Raw genomic sequence first — 13,660 nt, forward strand, 5'->3', positions numbered from 1 at the left:
AATGCTCCCTGACATAGAAAATGCCCCACTGATGAATTGCTGCCACAGCAACTGTAGCCACTACGCCTAGCTCCATTCTAAAGATGTGTCACTTCTTGCTTTGCCTCAAATCAGCCATAGTAGCAGAAGCCTATGAAGTTACAGGTGAAAATTAAAGATGACCACTGCCCATTCCCTTCACTTGACCTAAGAGGCCATTGGAAATAGTCCAAAAACGCACTGAGGGAAATGGACATTATTTCCCAGAAGTAAATACAGCTCAGCTTGTACTTTGGAACAACTGCTCGACCTTGCCACTTGCACAATCTACCAGAAAAGGTTATGCAGTGCCTGAACACGATCATGGCAGAATCACCAGGCCTCATCACCATTTGCCTTTTAGGATATCTACTTGGTGCTGAATGTACAGGTTGGTTTCCTTTTAAAAATACATTGAGTATGTTTGGCTTTTACATATAGAAATGCCTGGTGTTGTCTTCTTCATTCAACAATGATTAACATGATTTTATGGCAATAGTGAAGATTCGAGCAGCCAGCATGCAGGTTGATAAGTATTGGGTCTCTGGTAGCTAGGTTTTCTTCTTTCTCGCTGGTAAAGCTAAACAGATTTGCAATGCTTATAATGCATTTTTTAATTTAATGTATATCACTGAGTGTATGATTTGACAATGCAATTTCTCTTAGAAAACATTCATCTAAAAGTAGGAAAACCTTTTAACAATGAAAACCTTTTAACAAGTAGGAAAAATTAACTATATTATTATTTTGGACTAAATACTATGAAATCAAAATGGAAAACATTAAAACCACAAACAATGGTCCTATTTACACAGCATTTGAAATACATGCTGTGTTTCAAAATTTTAGAACTATATAATGAGGTATGTTCCTACTTTATAAAATTATATACCTTCAATTTAAAGTTTTAATTAACACATAAAGATTATCCTTTTATTAGTATTTATTTAGCACCAAAGTATTTCATGGATTAGGAAAAAAATCATTTTGTCTCTATTCCAAATGTCTTAGAGTTGTTATTTGGAGAAACAGAATACTCGGATGAGCTCCCTACAGGAGAAAAGCAAGTCCAAGAATTGATATAAAGAGTAGGACTTTAGTTAATGAGACATATATCGCTTTGTTTTTCACAACTTTTGACACCCAGGGAAGAAATTATCCCATTTGAACAAACAGCATGTTCTCACAGGAAGCCTGTATCACATTCACTTGTCAACCTTCTCGCATCAAATCTAGTTGCTGACAGTACCAGGATCAGGGGTGCCAACCCTAAGTGTCCCCAGAAAGCAGACGGAGCATGTGGTTCCCACTCCAGACATGATGTCAGCTGTGGAATCATACTGAAATGCTGAAATAATGATGCAACAATACGGAGGTTAAACTATCAAAGTGGGTAGAGTCAAGGGATAAAGAAAATGTGTTGTAAAATTCACAAAGCAGGACATAAAGCCAGGTCGTTAGACATAGCTCATCAGTCTGATATCTAGGAGGACAAAGCAGCCAAACCTTTTCTTTGGAATAAATGGTGAGATGATGAAGGTTGTAAGAGGGCTGCTACCCCCGCATAAAGACCTCAGATGTTAGCAAAAAAAAAAAAAAAAAGATACAAAGAAAGAGGAGCTAAGATTTCAGAGCTGTAGAAATAATGATTAGACATAAACCTGAAGGGAGGTTAAATATATGACCCCCAGACAATACTAAGGAGAAAGGCAGGTGTGATTCTGGAGCCATTACAGTCAGAGATAATAAGTCCTTGAAGAGAGGTACAGAGGAATTTCTCTAAGGACGGACAGTATTGATGCAGCACTCTCTTCTGCTGTTAAACTGTCATTGGCTTCTAAAAGGAGTGATTTGCTGAGATGCTGCATTTTCACGCCTTCTGCCCTCAGGTATTAATGCATCAGTTTGGAAATTTGAAATCAAAACTTCCATAAAACCAATTCAGTTTTGTAAAGTATATGGATCAAAGCTGTCTCCCATTCATTCACATATTACTGAGTTAACTACTGTGGTGCCAAGTACTGCAATGGGGTACTAGGGGTATGAGGATAAACCAGACTCCCTCTTTGACCTAAAACACCATGAAGTCAGATGAGAGATTTCAATATAATGTGATAAAATGTGTACCAGGTGCTAAGTGGTCATAGAGAAAGGTATACATTAAGTGCAGAAATACTTGATAGAGAGACAATATTTTGAGCTGGGTCTTGAAAGATGAGTAGTTCATTCTCATTTAATGTCTAATCTAAAGTATTTTATGCATAGAGAATCATTTATGTGCAAAGAGTCAGACCAACAAAAAAGTAAGGTATTTTGGGAATTCTGTATAATTTGAATATTGACTATGACAAGTGAGGCAGGAAAACTAGACAGGGCTCCGTCACCAGATAATAAAGGCGCTAAACTAAGGAATGGGACAGTAAAATGCAATGTGGAGGTATCAGAAGCATAAACATAAGGAGTACTGCTGATAGCTGATTTAAGATGATCAGTCTAGAACCACTGGGATGAACTGATGAGGGTGGTGGCAAAACTAGGGGAGAACAGTCCTGAGGCTGTTACAATCATCCAAGGGAGATGCAAGGACACAAACCTGGACAGGAGATATACAGAGAAGAGGGGAATTCAAATGGTACTAAGGAAGTAGAAATGACCTAACTTAATGAGCATCAGTGTATGTCTTGGGCATTTTGAATTTGACTATGAGACTCAGCATAGTACCTAAGATGATGGGCTTTTTAGTCTCACTGTCAGAGTCTAAACCATGGCTCTGATATTTTAGCATGATACCTTGGGCCAAGTACTTAGCCTCTCTGAGCCTCACTTTTCCTCATTTACAAAAAGGAGATGACAATGCCTACCTCCTAGGACTCTTGTGAGGAAGAAGTGAGTAGGTATAAAGCACAGAGCACAGTGTCCAGCACAGCAGAAGCACTGGATAAACATTAGCTATCACTGGCCACATTATAGTGTACAGTTAGAGAACTAGAAAGATGATCTGAAATTCAGCAGATACGTCTGACTAGAGATAGGTATCTTGGACTCAGTGTTGTATAACAGCAGTTACAACCATGTGTGTGAACATCCAGAGAGTGAGTATAGATATTGTGGCACCTAGTAGAGTGCCTGGCAATAGTGGTTGAGGGTTCAGTAAATTTTGTTGAAAGGGTCAGAGCCAGACTAGGATGTAGCAAGCCAGGCCCCTAGGGCATAAATGTACTTACACACCTTGAGAGTGAGGACCCCTTAAATGTCATGCCTTCGATGCCTATTTACCTGGCCAGTATGTGTGGAATGAAAAGGGAAAAAGGCTGAGGCTGCTGCCGAGGAGAACCCTGGACATTGAAAGGCCAGTCAGACGAAGGGAAGTTAATTTGTTCAAGTGGTGGATGGAAAACAAGAGTTAGAGGAAAGAGGAGAACCAGAATAAAATGATTTAATGGAAAGAGTTTCCTGAAAAGGCAGAAGTTAACAACTGGAAATGACTTAGAGCAGTCAGTAGATGAACTCTTAATCATCCTTTAGGAGGTCATTGCTGATTGGGACAATAGTCAATTCATTATATGAATGGGAGTAATAAAGAGCTACTCAAAAGTGCATTAAAGAGCTGAAGGGAACTGAGAAAATTAAAAAGAAAGCTGGGTAGCTAGCCCCATATACCAAGGGTGGCGTGTTCAAACCCAGCCCCAGCCAAACTGCAACAACAACAACAACAAAAATAACCAGGTGTTGTGGCGGGTGCCTGTATTCCCAGCTACTTGGGAGGCTGAGGCACGAGAATCACCTAAGCCCAGGAGTTGGAGATTGCTGTGAGCTGTGACGCCACAGGCACTCTACCGAGGGCGATAAAGTGAAACTCTATCTCAAAAAACAAACAAAAAAAAAGTTTAGAGGGGGGAGGTCAGATCGAGGGAGGGTGAATGGTGGGATCACACCTATGATGCATAATGCAAGGGTACATGTAGGATCTTTTAGTATAGAGTATAAATGTCTTAACACAATAACTAAGTAAACGAGATGAGGTATATATTAACCAGTGTGATGTAAGCATTCCTAATTCTATATTAAATCAGCACATTGTACCCCATGAATGCATTTATGTATTCATCATGATCTATGTGTTTATGATTTAATAAAATAAAAAGTTAAAAAGAAAAAGAAAGAAAGAAAAAATAAGAATAAAATAAAAAGGAAGGAAAGCCAGCAGGAGAGAAAACCAGCATACGCCAGCCTACATAGTGTCTCGCTAATCCTGTCAACAGCACTGTAAGGTAGATATTCTTATTAAACTACTGTTATGCCCATTTCACATTTGACAAAAGGTAAGGTTCAGAGTTTATATGACTTGTTCAATGTTACATAATCAATAGGAGGCAGAAACATGATTGAAACCTAGTTCTGTCTGATCTGATTCTAAACCCTGTTTTTTCATTCAACCACACTGTGCAGTTGGACCTCCCTGTCCATGCTTTCTATATTCACAGAATCAAGCAACTATGAATTCAAAAGATTCAGCAGAAAAATGGATGGTTGTGTCTGTAATGAACATGTACAGACCTATTTTTCTTGCTATTACTCTCTAAACAATACAGTATAACAACTATGTACATTGTATTAGCCACTATAAGTAACCTAAAGATAATTTAAAGTATATAGTAGGGTAAGCATAGGTAATATGCAAATACTATGACATTTTATATCAGAGACTTGAGCATCTGTAGATTTTGGTATCTGCAGAGGGTCCTGCAAGCCATCTTCTGCCGATACCGAGGGAGAGCTGTAAATGGACGCAGATATGGACACTATTCGGGAATGCCCAGGGCCAAGTAAAGAGGTGCTAAGGAGAGAGGCAGGCCTGGTGGAGGCTGGGAGGCATGAACATGTGGAGGCACCTATCTGCAGCTTGGAGATTTCCCTCATGGTGTTGGCTTGTCTGGGAAGAGGGCAGGCAGGTGGCTGCCCTGACATAGAGGTTGGGATTGCAGGGTAGGTGCAGCATTGGAAAGGGAATTGAGAAAATTGATAAGTGAACATTGAAGAAAAAAAGTCCAGGCTAAATTCAGAAAAAAAAGTGAGTTCCAAAGGGACTCGCAGAGCAAAAGAAAAGCAAGGGTATCAAGGAATTAGAATACTACGTAAAATGAACAGCTATAATGAAAATAAAGGAATAAAGTTTAGTTTGTTTCTTCTTCCTCCTCCTCTCTTTCTTCTCCTTTTTTTTTTTTTTTTTTTTTTTGAGTTAATTAGAAGTAGTCCCAAATGCCCTGGAAAGATCATCTTATAAGCACTTGGTCCTACTGAGATGGCATCAGATCTACTGACCATCTCTTGAAGAAAGGAACAGCTCTAGGCAACTTCTGAGTTCCTCTAATTAATTATATACATACTTACGTGGACAAACACGTATGTGTGTTTACAGTCATGCATAGCTTAACGACTGGGATACATTCTGAGAAATGTATCATTAGGCAATTTCATCCCCGTGTGCACATGACAGAGTGTACTCCATAAACCTAAATAGTCTGTATACACACTTAAGTGATATGGTACAGCCTATTGCTCCTAGCTACAAACCTGTAGAGCATGTTACTGTACTGGGTACCAGGCATTGTAGGCAACTGTAACACAATGGTAAGTATTTGCATATCTAAATATATCTAAACATAGAAAAGATACAGTGAAAATGGTATTTTAATCTTATGGGACCACCATATATGAAGTCCATCGTTGACTGAAAATCATTGAGAGAGAAAGACAGAGACAGATATAGAGACATGGGAGAAAAGGAAGGAGGAAGAGAATTCGGATAGAGACCTCAACCCTCCAGAGTTCAAGAGTATCCCTACAGACTAGGCAGTCATAGCTAAAATAAACCACATCTTGAATTCCAGAGAAATGCTTAAGTCACTGGAATTCCATGATTTAAATCACATGCCAACTGAAGGTGTTCTGGGTCTGAACACACAAAAAAATACAGTGGTTTCTGTTTAACATCTAGTGAGACACACCATAGTCACATTTGCAGCAGGATCACAGTTGCCTAAATGTCTGTTCTTCAGGAGACATTTGTTGCAAAGTCATTTGGGCAACGGCATCCTGAAAACACAGCCCAGCCAGGGTGATGGATCACCTTGCAAAGATCTGCAATGAGCTATTTTCAAGTGATGACAAAGTGTGAAGTTAACTGCTTATTTGAGAACTTTCTTTTTCATCCAAAGTAAATTCAAATACGATTGAAAAATCTGACCTTTTATTAGTGGAGCTCTCCTGACTAAAAGTAAAATTGAATTTTAATTCCTAAATCTCCATGTGTATACAGTACTGTGGAAACATCACAGATTTTGGCTCTATGCCTCAAAGAGAAATTGGCTTTGGGATTACTTGGATTAAAAACAAAGCCCTTCTTAAGAGACCTGTTTAATTTTCATGATGTTTTCTTTTTTCTAAAGTATAGCTCTTTTAAATTTCAGTTTTTCTTGATCGTGAAAATGCCACCAAAATTTTGACTCGGCCAAAGAGGTATAATTCAGGTAAATTGGAAGAGTTTGTTAAAGGGAATCTTGAGAGAGAATGCATAGAAGAAAGGTGTAGTTTTGAAGAAGCACGAGAAGTTTTTGAAAACACTGAAAGAACGGTGAGTATTTCTACATAATATCCTTCAGAAGCAAAGAATATAAACCTTTAAAAAAGAGACTTCTCTTTGTAATTTTAAAATATCCATACATATTCATGTATTATAAAAGTTATAAAAGAGAAGAAATCAACACCAAAACACTATAGATGCTACCATTAACTTGTCCTTGTATTTTTTCTTTGTAGACTGAATTTTGGAAGCAGTATGTTGGTAAGCAATTCATTTTATCCTCTAATACATGAAACATTTAAGAAGTATGTATGTGCTCTTTGTATAAATAGATAATATATGAAACTCTGTCAAAAGGACAACCCTTTAACCCAAGACTGGTGATGTACTACAGGTTTAGGCTAGCACGGGAGCTATCAGCTGGCAGATAAATTTGCTCCTCCTCAGGCCTTCACGAAGAACACAGTTCCATTCCAGGAAGCTGGAAGGAAAAAACTGAAATGATTGTATCTTAGGATCTAATGAGAATTTGCAATTCCCAGTAAAGAATCAGAGAATGCTGATTGAGTTAAGTGTTTATTGTTTCTAAGTCTTCCTCTTTTAGGTGGCCAACTAGGTTTTCACCTCCTCTTCCTATCTCACCTCCTGTCCTATAAGGCCCATCTTCACACACTGGCTTCACACTCTAGGAAAGCTTCCACTTTACAGGCTTTATCTGCTTGTACGCAGCTTTCCCTGTGCTGATTCCCTTACTTCCTTCAGGCCTTCACCCAAATGTTACCATCTCAAAGAGGCCCACCTTAATCATCTCTTAATACTCCAACCTGTCTACCACTAGCCCCACCACTCTAGACTCCTGTGTGCTGTTGTATTTTGAATAGTACTTTTCACCATCTACTGTATCGTGTCATCTTCTTATTTACACTACATGTATTTGTCATTTATTTTTCCTACTCTACTAGAATGCAAACTTCATGTTAGCAGAGATAGTCAATTGTTTTTTTATATATATTCCTAGAACCTAGAACAATATCTAGAACAGAAGTATTCAGTAAATATCTGTCCAATTAATTGGCCAAAAGGAAGAAAATTCAAAACTTTGATGACAACCAATTTTAAAACCATAATAATTTAAAATCCAGCAGTAGGATTTTGAGGGAGGGTAAGTTTCAAAGATTGACTTACCTAAGACCATCTGCATGGATAGAAAGAAATTAACCTAGACACCTAATTTGCCAAATTCCATCAATTGGCAATCCAACTTTATTCTTCACAAGTTTCTGTTCTGGAGACACTATTGGGCATTGTCTTACCCCCAAAACTCATAATCCCTCCACTATTGTTGTAAGGCATGAGAGCAAAAGAGGTTCACTCTTACCTGCTTTATCTACCTTTTGTTTTTCTTGGTGATAAATGCTACCATGACAATTTCTACTGAGGTATCTCCTATAGTCCAAACAAGTCTTTTTACTCACTCTCTCCACTGTATTTTAAACTTTGAATCCTGTGATTTATTTCTAAAAGCTAACGAATGTCTACTTTTCAAAAAAAATGTATTCCCATCTATATTTAAACTCCCATGATCCCTTCATTACCCACTCCCATCCCCTGCAGAACATTTTAAAATTGGGCCCCTGCCTTCTAGTCACATAGGTGCATTGTTTGCTAGACCTCAGGTATAGATAATACCTAGGCAACATGAAGGACATGATTCTGTGACTATTACTTTGTCAAACAAAAAATATAACAATAAAAACAAACAAAAAATAGGCTTGGCTCCTGTAGCTCAGCAGATAGGGCGTCAGCCACGTACACCAGAGCTGGCGGGTTCAAATACAGCCCAGGCCTGCCAAACAACAATGACAACTGCAACCAAAAAATAGCCAGGTGTTGTGGCGGGTACCTGTAGTCCCAGCTACTTGGGAGGCTGAGGCAAGAGAATCCCTTAAGTCCAAGAGTTGGAGGTTGCTGCGAGCTGTGACGCCATTGCACTCTACCCAGGGGGACATAGTGAGACTGCCTCAAAAAACTAAAATAAAATAAAATAAAAATAAACAAACTTCATGCCTTGTTTCCCTTACAGTTGGGATTCCTAATCACTGCAAAGGTAGCGTATGGGCAGGACGAGGTAGCTCACACCTGTAATCCCAGCACTATGGGAAGCAGAAGCAGGAGGATCGCTGAGCTCAGGAGTCTGAGACCAGTCTGAACAAGAGTGAGACCTCATCTCTACTAAAAATAGAAAAATTAGCCGAGTATTATGGCACATGCCTGTAGTCCCAGCTACTTGGGAGGCTGAGGCAGGAGGATCACTTGAACCCAGGAGCTGGAGGTTGCAATAAGCTAGGCTGATGCCACTGTGCCACTGAACTCTAGAACCTGGGGCAACAGAGCAAAAATCTGTCTAAAAAAAAAAAACAGTAGCCTATGCTATTTCTCACATCTAGCAGGGACCCAGGCTCCTCACTGCTGTGTTATTCTGTATGGTCAAATGCCATAAAGAGCCTGGTTGAAGAATGCCGCCCAACCACATTAACTAGCATCTGTCAATCACTTTATAGTTTACAGAAAGCCTATCACATTTAACCCTTGCACCAGCTCTGTGAGAAAAGCATTCTTAACCCTATTTTACAAAAGAGGCAACTGAGACTTAGAGCAGTTAAGTGACTTGCTAAGGGTCACCCAGTTAAGGAGTCATGAAGCCCAGAAGAGAACCCAAGCTCTCTACTGCCCACCCCCTTGCTTTCACAGTTATATCTCATGGCCTTCAGATCCAAACACAGTTATTCATTAAACAGTAGCCTAGTAGTCTTAAACAGGAAGCTCTCACTTGGCAAGGTCTTGTCTCTTGTTGTCTTTGACCCCAACTGTCTATGGCTTTGCCTCAGCCCAAAGTACACACAGACAAGAACCCAAAGGAAAAATAAATGCAAGATAAAATGACACTCATTTTAACGATACATCTCAGCAAATGAGTTCCTGTGTAGCTGGCTGAAAGCCCAGATCCTTTCAGTGAAACATCCTAAATAATTCAGAATTGTTGGTCTATAATATAAAGTGCAAATGTAGCTCGTTTTTTAGACCAGTCCTGAACATCAATAACAATAAACCAGAGATAACATATTTTGTTTTCATAGAATTGGAACAAATTGAAGTATCTGTGCAAAAGTACACTGGATCAAGGGGCAAAGGGGACAAGATCTAATTTTTACAGTAAGCAGATTTTCCAGAAAGGGACTATTTCTGAGAAAGGGATATTAGTCCCTTAGTCAGTGGAAGTTGAATACATGCTTCTGACAGAGGGGAGGGAGAACAGGCAGGGGTCTACACACTAACTAGATGTAAGGGGGTTTTGCTCTAAAGTGTGATTGCTAATTAGAAATGCCTCCTCGATTTCCCCTTTTTCTCCCATTCTTTGATTCTTGTCGTTGTCTTTATCTCTTTCTTTTTTGTTTGTCATATATCAAATCTTACTGATCTAGGTCCTATTTTTGTTTCAGGGCTATTTTTCTTAGCTTGAAGTGCATATCTGTCTCCCTTCTATTTCTATTCATCCTTTTCTCCTGAAGCTTCCTTAGAAGTATAGATTGAGGCAGAGCGCTAAGAAACCAAACTGAAAGGTGCCCTTCTCATCCTGACCCTCCCCCTCTCGTCTATTTCTTCGTCCTGTTTTCTTACCACTAGTATCTTCCAAGGCTTTCAAGAACCGTTAATATAAAAACTCCAGGAAAGTACTCGGGAGGCTGAGGCAAGAGAATCGCTTAAACCCAGGAGTTGGAGGTTGCTGTGAGCTGTGTGAGGCCACGGCACTCTACCGAGGGCCATAAAGTGAGACTCTGTCTCTACAAAAAAAAAAAAAAAAAAAAACTCCAGGAAAGGTATAATGAAAACACAGCCATTCTTTACATAAATAAAGCACACTTTAGAATCTTTTTAAATTAATTTTTTTGAGACAGAGTCTCACTCTGTTGCCCTGGGTGGAATGCTGTGGCATCATCCTAGCTCACAGCAACCTGTCAAACTCCTGGTTCAAGTGATACTCCTGCATCAGCCTCCCGAGTAGCGGAGACTACACATGCCCCCTTCAACACCCAGCTAGTTTTTTTTTTTTCCTATTTTTAGTAGAGTCGAAGTCTTGTTCTTGCTTAAGTTTAGCTCAAACTCCTGAGCTCAAAAGATCCTCCCACCTCAGCCCCCTAGAGTTCTAGGAATACAGGTGTGAGCCACAATGCCCAGCCTATAATCTTTTTAAATTCTTTAGGATATTTTCAGCGTTGTTTTCTCACATTCCTAGACCATTGGGAACCTAACTGGTGTAGACTATAAACCAGTGTTTTTCAACCATTTTTATCTCACAGCTCACTTGAACCTATAATTAAACTTCCGTGGCACACTTAAATTATGTTGATCAAAAAAATAGTAAAAAAAAAAGAACATACTTACTGTGCCTTGAACTTCTTTTGAAAATAATTTAATTAACGATGTTTAAAAATTGTCATGGCACACCTAAGATCATCTCACAGCAGACTGGTTGAAAATCACTGCTATAGACAATCTTCAAGCAGTAACAAACACTTCTGGCATGTATTAAATGACAATACAAGAAAGTAGAAGCATTTGCTCCATGCCTGGACTGCCAGTTCTTAAGGTAGAAGCACCAAATGTTATCTACCCTGTTTCCCCGAAAATAAGACAGTGTCATATTTTAAGGTGTGCTCCCAAAGACGCACTAGGTCTTATTTTCAGGGGATGTCTTACCCTTCCTGTAAGTAGGTCTTATTTTTGGAGGTTGTCTTATTTTAGGGGAAACAGGGTAGTTCAACTTGCTCTGCAAGACCTATGAAAGAGCAGGCCTTATACGACATACAGATAATATTATTTTTTGAAGTAATTCAATTCAATTTAGAATTAACTCTGCCACCATTTTATAAGGAAAGGAAATATCACCTATGCTGATAGTTCTATACACTATACTGGTATTTCTGTGCAAAATACGTTCTCTTCCCTCTTTCCTTGGATTACATAATCTATACACATGCCTTTCTTGCAGCAATTTCTTGGATAGTGTTAGCCTAAAATACCTTTGCTTGGATGGCTTTTAGAAAACTCAGGAAGACAAGAACATCACATATGTATAGATAAGCAGCTGGTTTTCATGTTAGTAGTTCTTCTATGACCCTCAAATCTGTCCCATTCCTGTAAGTCTGTGCAGGGGAGGACTGGGCATTCTAAGCATTTTATCTGCTAATTCAGTTTTTAACCTATCTCAAAGATGGAGATCAGTGTGAGTCCAATCCATGTTTAAATGGTGGCAGTTGCAAGGATGATGTTAATTCCTATGAATGTTGGTGTCGACTTGGATTTGAAGGAAAGAACTGTGAATTAGGTAAGTCACTATTTATTACTCATGGCTTAAAGTTTCCCCTTGAAACCAGTTAAAAACAAAATACAAAATTGATGTATCATAATTTCTCTTAAAACATACAGTTTCAAAGCTGATGAATTTTCTCTTTATCTATAGTCATAGTTTTCAGAATATGAGTTCAAGAAACTATATTAAAATCAATTAACAATATTAGGTAGCTAATATGTGGTAATGACATTCCATTCACTTTATTATTAACCTTAATACAACCATATGCAGTCAGCACCATCATCCCCATTCTATGCAGATGAGAAAACTACAGCTTCAACATCTCAATATCACAGAGGCATAAAGCGTTTAGCCAAAACTTGGAACTTTAGTTTTACCAAAATCCATGCTTCTAAGTACTGTACTCAAAACTCAGAGAAAACTGAACCCATGAGGCTCGGCACCTGTGGCTCAAGCGGCTAAGGTGCCAGCCACATACATCCGAGATGGCAGGCTGGAATCCAGCCTGGGCCTGCCAAACAACAATGACGCTGCAACCAAAAAATAGCCCAGTGTTGTGGCGGGCACCTGTTGTCCCAGCTACTTGGGAGGCGGAGGCAGGAGAATTGCTTGAGCCCAGGAGTTGGAGGTTGCTATGAGCTGTGATGCCACGGTACTCTACCCAGGGCGACAGCTTGAGGCTCTGTCTTAAAAAAAAAAAAACTGAACCCATAAAATTATTTGAACTTATTACTAAATTGCTATCAAAATAGGTAGTAAAGTCAACTAAGTATACAATTGGGGTATGACAGGCCAATTATCCCATATAAAGGAATTTCTCCACACATACAAACCACTTCACATGTTAAATTTGTCAACAAAAATCAAAGTTATTTTCTGATTTTGACTCTAGTGATTACATCAAGAGTTCCATAGCTTGACGTGGCACCTGTGGCTCAGTGGGTAGGGCGCCAGCCCCATATACCAAGGGTGGTGGGTTCGAACCCTTCCCCGGCCAAACTGCAAAAAAAAAAGGGGGGGGGTTCCATAGCAAACTTAGGACCAGTATGTACCCTTTCTTCTCATAAACAGAATATTTTTTCTTGGGTTTTGGTAATTGGAGCAGTAAGCCACAGAGTCCTTTGTCTACTTGTCTATTACCTCCAGATGCAATATTACTGGTATTACGACTGTGAAAAGCACACAGTGCTAATGAGGGATTCTCTTTCTACTCTGAAGTTCCAGAAGAATAGAGATGCAATCCTAGGAAAAGAATTTAACACCACAGGCTACATGACTAAGGATAAAGAGTAGAAAATTATCAGGACTCTATTACGGCCTTATAGCAATCCACCTGACAGATGAAAAAGGCATAAAATGAAATGAAATGTAGCAGCTGCACTTGTCCTATTGAGAAAGGAAAAAAATGTCACCTGTAATACTGTTCAGAAACCTTTCAGTACTAAAGAGAAATTCATTGATCATCTTCCTGTGAGCTCTAAAAGACCTTAGAGGAAAAGGAAATGGTGACAAGGCAAAAGCATTTGAAAAGAAAGAAATGAGTGAATGCAGCTGGATGAACCAGCACACCTGGCTTGGACCCCCAATCCTTTAAGTTTCCCAGTGGGGACAAACCAATACCTAGGTTACCTTTCCTGTGGGTATTTTAATTGGCATGAAGTGCTACTTTCATCTGAAGAGTTATA

General features: G+C 39.2%; 1 protein-coding gene across 1 annotated transcript in view; it reads left to right on the forward strand.

Annotated features, from left to right (window-relative positions):
- The first annotated feature begins 265 nt into the window (after positions 1-265).
- F9 (coagulation factor IX) overlaps positions 266-13,660 on the forward strand; it is a 34,361-nt gene continuing 20,966 nt past the window's right edge. Inside the window, exons 1-4 of the mRNA XM_053580251.1 lie at positions 266-409; positions 6,489-6,652; positions 6,838-6,862; positions 11,874-11,987. Coding sequence (XP_053436226.1) covers positions 322-409; positions 6,489-6,652; positions 6,838-6,862; positions 11,874-11,987 — 391 coding nt within the window. The 5' untranslated portion in view covers positions 266-321. The remainder of the gene's footprint in view (positions 410-6,488; positions 6,653-6,837; positions 6,863-11,873; positions 11,988-13,660) is intronic.

This window comes from Nycticebus coucang, chromosome X, assembly GCF_027406575.1.
Source record: "Nycticebus coucang isolate mNycCou1 chromosome X, mNycCou1.pri, whole genome shotgun sequence".
NCBI classification, from domain to species: domain Eukaryota; kingdom Metazoa; phylum Chordata; class Mammalia; order Primates; family Lorisidae; genus Nycticebus; species Nycticebus coucang.